The sequence below is a fragment of the Lontra canadensis genome, unplaced genomic scaffold (genome assembly GCF_010015895.1).
Source record: "Lontra canadensis isolate GAN:19392208 unplaced genomic scaffold, GSC_riverotter_1.0 scaffold12, whole genome shotgun sequence".
In the NCBI taxonomy this organism is placed as follows: Eukaryota; Metazoa; Chordata; class Mammalia; order Carnivora; family Mustelidae; genus Lontra; species Lontra canadensis.
In genome coordinates, this window is record NW_022631006.1 from 6971456 (window position 1) to 6987659 (window position 16204).

At 56.8% G+C, this 16204-nt stretch overlaps 1 protein-coding gene across 1 annotated transcript; it reads right to left on the reverse strand.

Annotated features, from left to right (window-relative positions):
• Nucleotides 1–4787: 4787 nt before the first annotated feature.
• MMP14 (matrix metallopeptidase 14) lies at nucleotides 4788–14402 on the reverse strand. The gene is made up of 10 exons (XM_032856410.1): nucleotides 14298–14402; nucleotides 10157–10305; nucleotides 9845–9967; nucleotides 9156–9463; nucleotides 8499–8660; nucleotides 7995–8155; nucleotides 7679–7817; nucleotides 7396–7546; nucleotides 6803–6918; nucleotides 4788–6455 (listed from the first exon to the last, which is right to left on the reverse strand). Exons 1-10 carry the CDS (start codon nucleotides 14400–14402, stop codon nucleotides 6121–6123), a joined length of 1749 nt encoding a protein of 582 aa, XP_032712301.1. The 3' UTR covers nucleotides 4788–6120.
• Between the last annotated feature and the right edge of the window lie 1802 nt (nucleotides 14403–16204).

Below are 16204 nucleotides of genomic sequence, written 5' to 3' on the forward strand. Positions count from 1 at the left end.
GATCCCAGGACCCTGAGATCATGACCTGAGCTGAAGGCAGAGGTTTTAACCCACTGAGCCACCCAGGTGCCCTTGATGATCTTTTGACCTTACATATACATAACACTTGTGTACATACATGTACAGTATTTACACATTTGTAGCTACAGCTGTTGGCTTGTGTAATTCACAGTTTTCACTGGCAATTTAAGTCAACAAACTTTTTTTCCCCTTTTTTAAAGATTTTATTTATTTCTTTGTCAGAGAGAGTGAGATTGAGAGCAGGAGCAGAGGCAGAGGGAGAAGCAGGCTTCCTGCTGAGCAGGGACTCAGTCCCAGGACTCTGGGATCATGACCTGAGCTGAAGGCAGCTGCTGAAATGACCGAGCCACCCAGGCGTCCCTTTAAGTCAACAAACTTTCATTAAGGGGCTTTTGCGTGCCTAGCACCAGCCTACTCCTTTGTAAGGAAGTGAGGACAGAACGTGTTTGTCCCGTGGCCTCAGTGGGGACAGTATTATTATGAATCATAGTCATTCCTTGATAGAACTATCCCATCAGTGCCTTGCAGGGCTGTGGCGGGCTGTGTGAGCTGCTTGCAAGTGGCCATATTTTTGGGATCTAAACTCGGATGAACTGTCTGCCATACATGAACACACAGTGAACGTGAATACATAAATGCACAGAGCCTCAGGAAGATATTATTATTGGATCCAGAATATACCGTCAGGGCAGCCACGATCCTAGTGCAGAGCCAGACGCTGAGTGGCCAAGGAGAGCATTTTTGGGAATTGATTTTGCTCTCTGGCCTAGTGCTCCAAGTCTCTGGAAGCTGAGAGAAGGGTGACGTCTTTGACCACAGGCTGGATCAGAATGAGCTGGAGCTTGTCGCGTGTGTGTGAATCCGCTAGGCCTTCGGAGGCACCGGTCTTTTCCCCTCGCTTGTGGTCATCCTGGCCTTGCCCCACCCAGACCCCATCCTGCCCCAAATCAGGGAAGTGTCCCTATTGGGAAGTGAAGTGTGTGAGCAGGAAGTGACCCATGATGAGGCAGCTCCCAGACCTGGTCTGGTCCCTGAGTCAATGAGCTACTTCAGGCACTCAAAGGAAGTCCTTCCGCCAATTCACTGCAGTGTGGACACCTCTTCTGTGCCCTCTATTGGTCCTCCCCACCCAGGTGTGGGTCTCTGGGGACAGGAAACTGGTCTTCTCCTCCTCTAAGCCACAAAGGGCCCATTGGGGAAATAAGGTACCCTTCTGGAGGGTAAGGTGCTGCCTCAGCATGGAAGCAGGGGAAGCTGCAACCTTGGGGTGTGGCAGTAGCCCTCTTTGGGGTGCCTGATCCTGCTGTGAAGCCTCGGTTCCAGGATTGGTGAGGGACAGCGGAGGACAGAGGGGGCTGGGCCTGGCTGGGGAAGGCTGGCCTGGAAGGCGCTCAGCCTTCGGCCCTGGGCCAGGGTGGAAAGTATGTGTGTGAGCTCATTTGGAAGGTGGCTTCTGGCCAGTCAGGCCTGCCTCCTCTCCAGGCCTCAATTGCCCAGCCCCCTTGAAGACCGCCACTGGGTCTCCCCAGTCTTCCAAGACTGTCTGAGGGAGGAAGGCTGAAACCCCTAGGTTAAGTGTGCAGCCCCTGGTCTCCTAAAGAAAGTGAATTCAGATTTGGGAGGTGGGTGAGAAGAGAGTACAGGGACATCAGGACAATGGATTAGCCTTGACTGGGGTTTCCTTGGAGCCTCAGGGAATGGGAACTGTCCTCCTAGGCCCTTGCACAGCCATTCGCCACCCCCACCCCATCCCTCCCCTAGCTGCGACCACTGGTGCCACTCAGTCCTTCTGGAATCTGAGTCCTTCCTGCTTCTTCCTTCTTTCCCTCAGAGGGGGACCTGTTCCTGTCCCCCCAAAAGGAGGTGACTGCAGGCAAAGTGGGTTTCTGAGGAAGAGCCCTTCTCCTGCTGCATTTCTATGCCCCATGCTGTTGCTGCCGCATGGAGTAAGAAGCAAGTACTCATGGGCTGTCAGATCCCCAGAACACACACCACCACACACACCCAGCCAGGCAGGGGCCACATTGGAAAAGACACCCAAAGACAAGGGCAGAATCTACCCGCACAGGGAAAAAAGAAATCAGACAGACCTGGGTTTTCATTTTGGATTAAGGAGCTACGACCTTAAAGAAGTCTTATTTGGGTCTCAGTTTCCAAACCTGTAAAACAGGGGCAGTGATCGTGCCTGTGTCATTGGGTGTCATGAGGAACTGGGCCAATGTTGGTTTATTTTACCACCTCCCTTTGGCTGGAAAGGGAAGTGGGAGTACGGAGGGGAAAGAGGACTAGGAAATCTGTCAGTGTCCGGAGAAGGGGGCCCCAGGGGAGGGACAGTGGAGTTCCAGCAGGGCTGGCCAAGTTTTTGCTTGAGGGGTCACCCTGCTCAGTCCTCCCTTCTCTAGAAGGCCCAGCTCGTTCTTTGATCCTCGATTCTCATGTCGCTGACCCAGCACCTGGCTGGCAGCCTTGGAGGTGTGGGCCCAGCTGGTGGCAGGACCCCTGGGGAAGGGCTCAGACGTGTGGGGTGCCATGGGGGGCAGAGCACTGCCTCTGCTCAGCGCTTGCCCCTGCCGCAGGCTCCTTTGAGGCCGTGTCCCTGGGTTCTGCCCAAACCTCCTCGCAGATTCCCCTTGGCTCTCCCCGGCTGCTCTAGCTCCATGTGCTGCTTTCGAATACAGGAACTTGGAACCTTAGAAACTGGGTCAGGCCCAATGGACAGAGCGGGGTAGGGCCAGTAAAAGCAGCATTTTCAGGTCTCTCGGGAGCCACAGGGACCTCTGTTCTCCCCTCACCCCGCCTAACCCTGTGCGATCAGCAAGGCACCTCCCAGCGTCTCTGGGTGGCCTCCCTAGGCTGGACCCCTCAGGCCCAGGGCATGTCAGAAGCACGGGACCTTGCGGGCCTCCACCCCACATTTCTCCCTATTCGGGAAGCCTTTTCCGCCTCTTTCCCCCTTTGTCTCTGGTCCTCCATTCCCATCTCTCCCCCTTGGCTTCAGAGAGCATCTTGTGATTCCAGAATCAGGGCCAAACAATTTCCTCGTGATGGGGAAACCGCACTCCAGCCGTGGCAGCCCTAGGCTCCCCCTCCTCTTCCCTCTGGCAGTCCCCCCTCCCCAGGCTCCTCCACTGGCTCCAGCTGTGTTTTGCAGAACTCCCACTGGATAACATCTGTAATTGCCTCCAGATGTGGGCCACAAAAACACAAAGGGGCCATGAGCTCATCTTCGAGCTCCTTGCATCACGCACAGCCCCCCGCCTCCCCTCCCCGCAGACAACCCCTGACTTTCCCATGCCAGCTTCCCTGGGTCCCCATCCCCTCTGGTGAGGGTGGCTGGGAGGTGTCCACATCCACTGAGATACATAGGCTGTGCCAAACAGCTGTTGGCGGGAGAGGTGGAGGAGGCCAGGCGCAGGGTCAGGGTTCCTGGCTGGCAGAGAGGTGGGGTACCCCTTCTGCCAAAGCAATCACACCGGCCAGCCCTGAAGAGCAGCTGGAGAGAACCGCTGGCCTACATGGGGCCAGCGCTCTCGTGGAGGAAGGCTGTGGAGGGGGCCTGGGCTCCAGCCCAGGGAGGGCTGGGCTAAGGCAGGAAGGGAAGGGGAGGAAGAAAGAGGGCCTGCTCCCCTTCAGCTGAGCTGACTCAGCAGCTGAGCTATTCCTCCCTCCAGGCTGGTTTCGGAGGAAGGGTGGGTCAACAGCCTGGGAACCCTGTCTGGGGCAGCAGTTTCGGAGAGACAAAGCCTTGTTATTCTCCCCTTCCGCCCTGACCATCCTGCCTCTCCTGGGCAGTCCGGTGAGATTCCTGTTTTGCCAGAGAGAGGCTGCTCCTCACTGGCCATGGGACAACTGTTTGGCCTTCCTGGGTGTTCCTTCTGCCCCTACGGCAGAGCCCCCTAGGCCTGGAAGAGGCTTAGATGCACGCAGGTCTGGGTTAACGGGCTCAAAGACATCCAGGGAGTCCCCAGCAGCAGAAAGAGAGGTCTGAGGAAACAGAGGGTCTGCGGCCAGATCACAGGACAGGGTAATGCAATTTAGGAAGATTTTCCATGTGGCCTCAGCTTGACCACTTCCTCTTGCTCTGGGCCTCCAAGGTAACCTCTTGGCTGGGTAGGAGAGAGCCCCTGGGCTCTGGGGACCACTTCCCTGCCGCCACGGAGTGTGTATGCCTTCCTTCCCAGCTATGGCCCTGAACCCTCACTGTCCACCAGGGATAAACATATTCCTTTATGAAAAATACCGAAACCCCAGGTCACAGAAAACACAGGTTATGGGCATGCTTTCCATTCACCTCTCTGAGAGAAGGCAGCCACACAAAGAATGTGAAACACCATTTATTCTTTGTGGAAAGGTTGAACAAGGTCAAAAATGTCCTTAGAGGGCACTGACCCAGCCCCGCCCTGCAGGTTCCTGGGGTCCGATGCCTCTGCACCCCCCACCCCCACCCTTCCCCTGCCCCTTGTTAACAAAAAGGAACGATTTGAAGGGAATTCATATATAATAATTATAATAAAAATATACATTAAACGAAACAAAAAAAAAAAACCAAACAAGACAAATTTAGCCGAACTGCCAGCACCGTTCATCCCACACACCCCCACCCCTCCGGAACTCCCCCACCCCTAACATCCCTCTCCTCTCCCCGTCCCCACAGGGTCTCACTCTCTCAAGTCCCAGGTACCATGACCACCTGTGGTGGCCAGAGGAGACTTCGAATGGGCGGGCTGGGTGGGGGAGAGGAGGCAGGACATGGGTAGGAAGGGACGAAGACGAGGGGTGGGGGTATCAGGCAGTGAGGGGCTAACCTGACAAGACCCACCCAGGCACCTGCCCCCTCACTGAAGCCAGCTGAGGCTGCTGAGTGCTGTCAGCCCCTGGTCACCTCCCAAACTAGGTGGCCACCCTCATGAAGGTCCCAAGTCACCAGTCCCTGGATGTGTGTCATCTCTGCTCCTTTCTCTGGGCTCCCTACCCTTCCCATACTTGTATGCTGGCTGGAGGAAGGACACCAAAGTGGAGTAGGTGTGCCCTTCTCCAGCCCCTCCTCAGACCTCCAATAAAACATGGCCTCCCCTGGGGACCACTGCCCACCTGGTGGAGTCCCTGCTGGCCTGGCCCACCTGGCCCCCCTCCCCCCATCCCCTGGCCCTCCACTCCCACTGCACCTCCCTGGTTAGCCTTTTGGTCCTGTCCTATCCCCCTGACTGCTCTGCCCCTTGGTCCCTATCCCAGCTGCCTGCATTTGAGTGAGATTCTTCTTGTCACCTTCACGCTCACCCCCGGGGTCCAGACAGTCCCTCTCCTTGGCCCCAGCCATCCTACCCTGGGAGCTGCAGCCTGTGCTCTCCACTCCTCTAACCCAGACATCCCCAATCAAGGCTGACATTGTGGGGGTAAGGCATTTGTGGGGGTAGGGCCGTCAAGGGTTTTTACAGCCCCTTAATGGCTCAGGCTCCTGGGGATGTCCTTGGGGCCAGGTGGGGCAGAGGCAGATCTTTGCAGAGGGGACTGACTCTGAGCTTCCCTCCCAAGGTCTTAGGGTGGCTGTGTGGCCTTCCCCCCCCACCACTCCTACTCTCTTAGGGTCTCCCCTCTCAACAAGATTAGATTCCTTTAAGCCAGAAAGAGTGGTAGGAGGTTGCCACGGGGGTGCACCAGGTGGGGGGGGGGCTTGTGGGGCTGGAGTGCCCAGAGCCTCCTGAGGTCAGAGTTCAGAGGTTAAAGTTATATCAGGGAATGGAAAAGGAGCAGATGACCCCATTTGACCTTTGCCAGCGAGGTCTGAGGGTCCTGCCTTCAAGTGCAGAGCCAAGACATTCAGATGGGGCTGGGCACACACCAAGCTACAGAGGCCCCTGGGGGGGAGCAGGGGCTGAAAGGGGCAGCCCCTGATCAGCCCCCAGGGGACTCCATCTAGGGAAGAAGCAATGCCAGGGTTGAGGTGGAGAGAGGCAGTCAGGGGATAGAAAACAAGGGAGGTGGGGGGCAGGGTAGGGAGAGGGCCTGGGACAGGTGGAGCAGCCCACCCACCACCACCTGCTGCCACTGGCCTTCAGAGGCAAAGTCCTCGTGGTAGGAGTGGGTGAGCGGCCGTGGGGGTCAGACCTTGTCCAGCAGGGAACGCTGGCAATAGAGCAGTCGTTTCGGGGTCCCATGGCGTCTGAAGAAGAAGACGGCGAGGCCCACTGCCAGCACCAGGAGCAGCAGCAGCACGGGCAGCACCACGGCGGCCGCACTCACCGCCCCGCTGCCCTCTTCGTCCACCTCGATGATGATCACCTCTGTCTCCTCCTCCGTTCCCTCGTCCGGCCGGCCCCCTGACGTGGGGCAGCCCATCCAGTCCCGCAGGGCTGACTTGGGGTAGCCTGGCTCTACTTTCAGCTTCTGGTTGTTGAATTTCCAGTATTTGTTCCCCTTGTAGAAGTACGTGAAGACTGCAGTGGTCAGCAAAAACATGGCAGGGAAGACCCACAGGGAGGAGAAGAGCGGGAGGGAAATCTGTGAGCCATGCAAGCTGGCTGAGTTAATCCCTTACCCTCTGTGAACACAAGTCACCTTAGCTGTAAACCGGGGTAGTTCTAGTACCAGGCTAGTAGGGCGCTGGGGATTAGGGATCCAACATGCAGAAAGCACTTTGCTCAGAGCCTGGCATGTGGCAAGGCTTCCAGCCCCCTTGTCATCACTGCTTTCCCCACCATACTGTTCTGTCCGGCTTTCCTCCTGTTCTCCCTTAATCCGCTGTCCCCATCCTCCCCTGATGGACACCTCCCTTGCCCCTCACCTTCATCGCTGCCCATGAATGACCCTCTGGGAGACTCGGGGATTCCTTCCCAGACCTTGATGTTTTTGGGGTACTCGCTGTCCACTGCCCTGAGCTCCTCGTTGAAACGGTAGTACCTGGGAGACAGGAGGGGAAGGGACGCAGTAGGGCACTGGGCCTGTCCTCAGAGGGCAGCAGGGCCCAGACTGAACCCACCAGAAAGCAAAGGGTGCCGACGGACGGGGTGCGGGACCAGGGTTTTGAGTAATGAGGGCCTGTGGCTGAAAGTGGCGGAAGGTGGGGGTGGATGGGAGGTCCCAGGCTGCAAGGAGCCACCGGTAGCCTTTAATGACAGTGCCTGGCTGCTGGGGTGGAGGCACCGTGCTGGGGGCAGGAGGCGCCAAATGACCGGGTCTGAAATGGTGACCCGGTCACTTCCCACTCACTCAGCACCTAATGGAGGCCGTCTGTTGCTAGGCAATGGCAGAGGCTCAGCCAGCAACTAACTTCTCCAGGGTAATATCCCAGGGAGAAGTGGGTCTTTCTCCCCAACTGAGGGAATCAGTGGTGGCATCTGAGGAGGGAGGCCTGGGGTCAAGGGGCTGAGGTCTCACTTGTTTCCCCGGAAGAAGTAGGTCTTTCCATTGGGCATCCAGAAGAGAGCGGCGTCAATTTTGTCAGTAGGCAGTCCTCGGCCCAGCTCCTTGATATGCTTGGGGTAGCCAGGTTCCAGGGAAGCTTCGTCAAACACCCAGTGCTTGTCTCCTGGTGGGGAGAGGGAAGGGCAGGATCAGGGTTCCCCTCGGGCTCTTGTGTCTTTGGAGGAGTCAAGTGGAATCCAGTCCTCCAGGGAGACTCTCCGCACACCTGGAGAACTAGGGCAGAATGCCCGGTTACCTTTGAAGAAGACAAACTTGCCATCCTTCCTCTCATAGGCAGTGTTGATGGATGCGGGCAGGCCCCGCCAGAACTGGCCGATGGGCATGGGGTATCCATCCATCACTTGGTTATTCCTCACCCTCCAGAACCAGCGCTCCTAAAAGGTGTCGAGGTGGGGATGGTACATTTTGTCTTACAGGGAGTCCTCTGCCTTGGTCCCCAAAGCTTCCCATTGTCTCAGTTCTAGTTCTTAGTCCTCCTGCTGCTGTTTCCACCCAGCCTGCTGGGCTTGGAACCCTCCCATCCCCTATACTGGCCCACTTCTTCCTCTTACCTTGAAGACAAACATCTCCCCTCGGAGCACAGCCACAGTGTCGAAGTTACCATCACAGATGTTGGGCCCATAGGTGGGGTTTTTGGGCTTATCGGGGACAGAGGGCCTGGAGGTCGTCCTGGGTTGCGGCGGCATCTTGGTGGGGGACCCTGACTGGCTCCCTGGTATAGAGAACATGAGAGTCACTTCAGACTTTGTGGCAGAGGGGGCAGAAAGAACAGGTATATGGGCAGACAATCCCCTTGGAAAGGTGTGGATGGCCCTATGGGGGAGGCTGAAGCAATCAGGTGGGAAAGGACAGAAAAGGTGGAATCAAAAGTGGGAGAAGAATTAAACATGTAGGAGAGATAATGTGAAAAAAAGAAAGTGAGAGTAGGTGGTGGGTGGAGGCAGGGTCAAGTGGGGTTGGGGGTAGATCGTAGGGCATGGGGGAAAGGAAGGGATGCAGAGGTCAGAGAGGAAGAGCAGAGGAGGAGCAGAGAGATGTGGGCATAGATTACTCACCGTAAAGTTGCTGGATGCCCCGGCGGTCGTCATCAGGCAGCACAAAGTTCTCTGTGTCCATCCACTGGTAAAAGGGTGCCATGATGGCTGAGGGATCATTGGAGTGCTCAAGGCCCAGGGCATGGCCCAGCTCGTGCACAGCCACCAGAAAGATGTCATTCCCTGGAGGGATAGCGATGATTATGAGGGCAGCCTGGGTCCCTTACCTCAGAAGCCCTGCTTTCCCACCAGAGGCTTGTTTTTCACACCTGAGCCTGCCTGTCACGTTTTCCACCCAAAAAGCCATGAAGCCAATCAGCAATCTATTCTGGGCAGAGATGAGAGGGTGCTCTGGGGACAGATCCCGATCCCAGAGAGACATGTATTAAGGGAAGCTGAGGTCCCGTCTGGGCCCCAGGTTCTGCCAGGAGCTAGAGGTGACATTTTCCTGGAAAGTGGGAAGTCTTTGACTGGGAAGTCAGTTATTGGGTGAGAAAGGGACCAGACGTAAATGGAGCAAAATAAGAATCCTGCTTTCACTGGAAGTCAGATTAGGAGATCTCTCTGTAGTCCAGAGACTTGGGGGTTTGAGGTTTTGGGAGGAGGCAGGATAAACAACCCCCCAAATGATCGTTGACTCTCCCCAGAATAAATGAGTCCCAGGGCTACTTTGCTCACCATTCAGATCCTCATTCCTGACAGTCCAGGGCTCAGCAGAGTCAAAGTGGGTATCCCCTCCGATGTTGGGGCCCGGGAAATAGGCATGGGCCAGGAAGCCACCCTCGCCATCGAAAGGTGTGCTGTCACCATGGAAACCCTCAGCGAAGAAGATCATGATGTCTGCTTGCTTCTCATGGCCCTCGCGGATATAGGCATAGGGCACCTCTCGGAATCGAAGTGGTGTGGCGCTCTCCCACACGCGGAATGCCTTGCGAATGGCCTCGAATGTGGCATACTCACCTACCTTGGGCGTGTAATTCTGGATGCTGAGGTCCAGCCACGTTGGGGGGAGAAGGGGAGCGTGTTAGCATCACAACGAATACAATTCTCCTTCCCTGTACTTGCCCAGGTCTGACTGAACTACCCAGCTACCTCTGCTGCCCCGGCTCTTCCTGCTGCCTCATGATGCCTCTGCACCAAGAACTGAGGGCTCAAGACCCCCCGCAGGCTTCAGCTTCCTGGCCCTGGGGCACACCCCCCACAGGCTGCACCTTCCTCCAGGATTACAGCCACGTTTCTCCCCACTCCCAGGGATGCTTCCCAGGGACAGAGGTGAGTAGGATAGGAGGCCTCTAAGTCTATGAGCACAACTGATAGGGAGGGAGACCCTGATGTTCTGAGGAAGGCAACTTGCCTGTTGGACTCACCAGAAAGTGATCTCATTATGCTGCCATTTGAGGCCCTGGATAGCATAGCGCTTCCTTCGAACATTGGCCTTGATCTCGGCCCCAAACTTATCTGGAACGCCACAGCGGGGACGCCTCATGGCCCTGGGGTTTGAGAATTGTGGCCATTAAAGAGAAAGGTCTTCTGAGGAGAGGGGGAGTGCCTGGCTTAGGGTCAGTGTGGAGAAGGGGAGAGGGCAGGAGTCGAGCGCATAGGTAGCAAGGTCTCTGTGCTCAGTGTTGTCACTGGGAGGTGGGTGCCATGCAGGATTCCCACCAGGGTCTGGCACTTACTTCATGGTGTCCGCATCAGCCTTGCCCGTCACGCGCAGACCGTAGAACCTCTGCATGGCAGCGATGGCAGCTGAGAAGGACTGGGGTGAGCGGTGTGTGTGCGTGCGCAGGTCCCCGGGGGGCAGGTAGCCATACTGTTGCAGCCAGGCCTGCAGGGAGAAGAGCGTGGCTTAGAGCATCTCCACTTGGCCCAAGGGGAGCCTCTGCCTCCCCCTGCTATCTGGCATGCACCCTTGGCTTAGGAGAAAAGGGCAACAAGCTCCCAGCCTGGCTCTGGCAGTGGGGCTGGAGGAGTTCCCAGGCTGGACCTGCACTCTGGCCCAGGCCCCAGTATGACTTGTCCTCTCGGGGCTGTGGGCTCAAACAGGGGTGGGGAGCCATGGCTCCGGACTTTGGCTGTAACTCTTGAGAATGGGAGCCCAAATGGCTTAACTGAGTCCTAGGATAGCTTCTCAGAGCTGATTCCTTCCAGCACTTTTCTTCTCTGTGTCAGTATTCTTGTAAATATAGCACGTCCTACCTGTGAGTGGATTGTGCCCATGGTGGATAGAAGCAGGGAGGCTGAGGGGGGCTCTCTTTTGGGTCCCGTATGAGACCCTCTTGGGACAGGAATGCCATGCCTCTAGGACCCTCACAGCTGACATCTTTTTAGAAAGGAGGAAGCAGAGCAGGAGCTAGGGCTGAGGCTGGCTGATGAGACAGGACGCTGGGACCTTTGGAGGTGGTGGGCTGGGACCCAGCCACAGAGCTGGGATCCTGCCACTGTCCCCATCCAAGCATCTGACCTAGGGCTTGGGACCCAAAGGCCCATTTGAGGTTCTCAGGAGAGGGAGTGGGAGATGGGGGTCATGGTAGAGACTTGGTGGCAGCACTGTACTTGAGGTATATTGTGAATTGTTCATAAGATAAAGGTTGGCGTATTGCTTTAACATAAAGTTAGGTTTTCGGTGTTCGATTGAAAGGCACACAAAATACAAAGCCCCATTGGGGAAAAAAATCCAGCCTTTATTTTCAGAACAATGGAGAATTTTCCTAAAGCCTGAAAAGTAAAGCGAGCCAAGTTATACATGGGATATGAAAACGCTCGGATTCTCTGATGGAGATACTACGTTGGTCCCTGCTCCAGCTTTGCCTTCCTTAGGAGTTCGGAGGGGGCCTGCAGGTTGCTTAGGATGGAAGTCTGGAGGGCAGAGTGGGTAGAGGCTGCTGCTGGGTGCCACAACCCCCATCCCAGGTTGTCACAATGGATCTTCCTGACGCCCTTCACCTCTAGGCCCAGGCCCTGCTGGCGTAGCAGTGCTCCTGCATTGGGGCTGGGGGTGATTCAGGAGCAGCTGACTGGGGACATGTGCCTGTGGGGCAAGAATTGCAACAGGGTTCTGGGAAGTGATCCCCTAAGGCTGATGGGAGTTAGGGCCCAAGATGTAAACAACCTAGCTTTCCCCCAGCCAACAGGCCTTGTCAGAGCAACCTTAGCACCACCCGCCTCTGAGAGCCCCTCCTCAGGGGTAGAGGAGGGAGCCAAGTTTAACCTCTGGGAGACCACAGGGGAGGAGAGCAGGGTGCTACAGAACCTGGTTGATCTCCCCAGGAGCTGTGGTCGTGCCCTGACCTGTGCTGGCTGATGCCACAGCTAGTGCCCGCGGGAGGCCTGCTGTGGCCTGTGCCCAAGTATGCGGGAAATTCCCTTTGCCCTTCGCCTCACCTGTGGTGTACACACACACCCCAGGCTTCTGACCCCTGGTGAGGGAGCGGCTGCTTCAGCTTTGGAGAAGGATGGGAGTGGCCTGCTCCTGGAGCTGGAAGTCAGGAGGACTTAAGTCAGGCCTCCTCAAGCCTCAGGGAAGGAAATTGAGGGGAATTCTCTTAGGGCTGAATAACAGAATGGAGGGTGGCAGAGAGGCGAGGAGAATCCACATCCAGGAGCTCTGGGATAAATCCCTCTTGAGAAAGTAGGCAGGTCTAAATATTCCCACCCACAAAGTCCACCCCATACACGATAGAGAAAAATGGAGACTTAGGCAAGAAAGGGACTTCCCTGCATTCAAGAGAGCCTCGAGGCCTGGAAAGGAAGTGCCCCCATCCCTCTCCTCCCAGGCCTAGGCTCTGAGCAAAGCAAGAACCACAGAGAAGACTAGGAGGTGAGGTAGGAACCACAGAAGAGAAGACTCTTGTGTCTGCGGCTGGGTGGGGGAAGGGCCAAGTGCCAGAAGGGGCTACCGGGAGGAGAGGGATGTCCTGGAGCTGGTGCAGGACTCTGGAGGCCTGGTGGGAGGAACCCGGCTGCCTGAGGCCTGGCCACCCCAGCTTGCCCTCTAGACTGGCCTGGAGAGGGAGCAACTATGTTAGGTCCAAAAACTCAGTTGGCTGGCTTTGTCTTGAAAACTGAGTGGTCTGGAGGTATTCCCCGAGAGGGGGGAGGTCCAGAGAACCCCTCCCACCTCTGGCCTAGAAGTCCTGGAGAAGTTGGGTGGGTTGGGGGAAATGCTGGCAACCTCCAGCAGGTCCTGGATGAGAGCCTCTGAGCTTGCTCCTCCCTCCCTCTGCCTCCCACCCCTCCATGGCCCAGAAGCAAATGGTGGTTCTGGCACTGGGACTGCCCATGACCCACTTAGAACAGAGCCAGGGCTGCTGCCCCTCCCCTAGGGGGCCTTGTGGGTCAGGGGAGGGAGGGCAGGGCAGGCTAGGTTGGCAGTGGGCAGCCCCCTGATGCCCAGGCTTATTTTGTTAGGAGTTTTCCTTGCAGGCCTGCGATGAAGACTCCAGGCCAGGGGTGAGGATGACTCCTCCTGCAGGGCCCTGTCAGGCTTAGCCCCAGGTCAGAGCTGTACTCTCCCTGGTCACCCCCACTCCTAGGGCCACACTTCGCTTTTTAGCCTCAGATCCCTTTGGGACAGAGAGAGTGTGTTCTTTCTGGAGATGTTTCCTCCAGGGGTGGGTCTGGGGCCAGGACGGAGAGGGAGGAAGCCAAGTCCAGATCCCCTCCCCCTTCTGGGGCCCTTCCCAGCCCCTCCCGACCGCACCCAGGCCCTGCCTGGCTGAGTGGGTTGAGATGGCCCAAAATAAGAAGCTGATCAAATTCGTCTCCCACCTTCACCCCAAAATAAGAGAGAGAGAGCAAGAAAGAGAGGAAAAACCTCCCTAGACAACTCCCACGCGGCTTCCTCCCAGGCGGGTGGGCCAGCGTCGGGGAATGGGTTGGGGGGGCGCCTGAGACCTGTGCGGGTGCCCTGGGCCCGGCCCTCTCCCCACTCCCCAGTGCGATGCCTTCAGTCTTCCTGCACAGAAAAGCAATTAACAAAATTAACAAAAAAGCAATTAACAAAGGCAACTAGAAGAGCCTAAAGGCGCCACTGGCGGGGGGTGGGGTGGGGTGGGAGGTTTGGGGTGGTGAGGGGGGTAGAGGGAGGAGGCGGCCTCCCTGCCGAACCCCCCGCTCACAAGGAAAGCTTTGTCTGTACGGAAAGGCGGCCGGGGCGCCAGCCCTGCGCGACCTTCGACGCCAGGGCTCCGGGCCGCGACACAGAGGGGTCCGAGCGGGGAGGCGGAGTGGGGCGGGGGACTGGACCGCTCGGCGGGTCTAGCCCCGACCCCACCTGGTGGCGGCTGCACCCGCGGAGGGCCGGGACCGCCCGGGAGGCGCGCAGCGTTGGGGGGCCCGGAGCCGCGGCGCGGGCCACCGAGCCTCCCCGGCTGGCGGGTGCGGGCGGGAGAGCGCTGGAGGGCTGGAAAGTTGAAGAAACAACGGACTGGCGCATAGGACAAGAAAGCAGGGCAGCGCAAGGGCTGAGCGGAGTCAAAGTATTTACCAGGCTCCCTCCTGGTTCTGCAGCTGAGCTCAGAGCCCCGGGGAACCGGGGACGGTGGGCCCCAGCTGTAAGGCTCTTCCCAGGAAAGAACTGGGAAAGAAAGGCGGGGGGGGGGGGGGGGGGGGGGGGGGGCGGGTTGGGGAAGACAGAAGTTGGATCGACTTGTTAGTTTGGAGATGAGGAGGGAAAGCAAAAGGAGCGGGTTGCTGCTGCCCGGAACGGCCAAACGCCCGAGCTTGCTGCTCTCCAAGGAGGAGCCTGTCCCTTTGGAGACCCCCGGCTCGCCTCCCCGGCGGGCGCGACTCCCGGCTGGGCCAGGGGAGCTCACTTACTTCGGGGCTGAAGCTGCTCTGGGCCGAGCTGAGGGAGGCGAACGCGGTGGCGAGCGTGAGCAGGGGGAGCAGCAGACTGCCGGTGGGCCGTGGGGCAGGAGACATGGTCCGTGACCGTCCCGGCAGCCAGCCGTGCAGGCTCCGCGGCGGGGGCCCCAAGCCCTGGGGTCGTGCCGCCACTCCCTTGGGGCGCCTTTGTCTTCGGTGGGCACTGAATTTGGATTCCTAGAGCGCTGTCCGCTTGGAGATGGGGGGATTGTTCTTGAAAGTGCCTGTTTGTTCGTCCGCTCTTTCCCGTTTTTTGATCTTTCTTCTGCTTAGTCTGCGAACTGCATCGCGAGTCCTCTCTCACTCCTCTGGTCCCTCCCTTCTCCCACAGCCTCTCCGCCCCCGCCCCAATGCCCTCCTTTCCCGGTGCGGACGTGGTTGTTTCAGCCTGAATCCAATTACAGCCAAGAGTCGGGTTAAAAAAAAAAAAAAAAAAAAAAAGAAAGAAAGAAAAGGAAAAGAAAAAAGCAATAACAACAAAAAAAACCCACCCTAAGTTGCCTTTTTGTGGTGGAGGCTGCCATCTGCAGGGGTTGAGGCCACAGCTAAGGATGGGGGTCTGTGTGTGTGTGTAGGGGGGTACCTAGGGGATGGGATGTGGGAGACTTTCTCCCCCTAAGCATATTTTAGGTGGCTTGATTCCCCTGGTATTCAGCGTTTGTCTCACCTCAGAGTGGGAAGTACTGGGAGGCTTAGTGTCCCAGGCGGACAAGTTGAGAGTCTGGGATGCTGGTGGTGGTCTTCATGTCTACCACACCTGGGTTGGAGATTGTCTGCTGGGACCTGTGGCTCAACCAAACTGAAACATTTGTCCCTTGTTCTTGACAACCACCTCCATCCCTATCCTGCCCCAAACATGCAATAGTAACAAAACCCAACTATCGACCGACAAACTCCACAGCCACATTGGTCCCGTCCTTGCAGAAAAGACAAATGCCGTCCCTTAAACACCATCATTTGCAATCTGGCTATTCCTTATACTGGCTTGGGAGGAAGGAGGTGCAAGGCCATGGAATGTGGGGAAAGGCAAATCAAGTTCGGGGAAACTGTTAGACAAGAGAGACTGGGAGTTTGTGGACTTTGGGGTTTGGTTTTCCCCTCTACAGTGAAAAAAGGCAATTCCTTGAGGAGTAAAATGTTCATGGACTGAAAAAACAGAGAACAAAAGGTGGAGGTATGCAGGGAAGGGGGAGGGAGAGCTGAAGCTGACAGCGGGGAAGAGACAGATAAGAGGCTGAGAGCTAGATCTGGAAAAGCCGCCCAACAGAAGCAGGAAAAGTGTGGGAGACAGAAAACTCGACCATCAGCGAAATCTAAGATCCCAGAATTGCATTGGTCAGCGAGAGAGGAAGGAGGTAGTAGGGGGAAAGAAGGGAGGGAAAGCCAAGCAAGGAATAAAGGAGGCTGGAAAGAATTGAGGTCAGGTAAGAAGCTCCAGCAATACTAGAGATCTGGAACTATTACAAGTTTGTGGCAGAAAAATGGAAAGCCCAGTGCTCTGTATTATAATGGGAGCAAAGGCCCCTTTCTCCCAGAATCCATGATCAGTAACAGGAAAGGTTTCCCTGCGTCCTGGGAAGCTTATGGGTTTGTGGGAGATACACATGGATATTGGATACCTATGCCACAATGACTGATTGGGGGCTGAGCACCTCCAGGGCTCCCCTACACAAATTGGGGTGGAGAGGTATAGATCTCTCTCTGACCAGGCTCTGGAATTCAGCCAGAACCACAAAAACCTCAAGATCCTACTCTTCAGACATGCAACACCCAAGTCTGGTTCTTCCCATGTCAGCCTTCCCAGTGGGGGTAGCCTCTTGGGCCATCTATCTGAAGTTTAGGAAAAGTGACACCAGTTG

Bases quoted from the DNA above. Each gene is read 5' to 3' on its own strand.
- MMP14 (XM_032856410.1), bottom strand. From the start codon at position 14,402: ATGTCTCCTGCCCCACGGCCCACCGGCAGTCTGCTGCTCCCCCTGCTC. The intron at 8,661-9,155 runs GTGAGCAAAGTA...CTATCCCTCCAG, and splicing joins CAGGAATGAGGATCTGAATG to GGAATGACATCTTTCTGGTG. The intron at 7,547-7,678 runs GTAACCGGGCAT...TCTCCCCACCAG, and splicing joins CAAGTTTGTCTTCTTCAAAG to GAGACAAGCACTGGGTGTTT.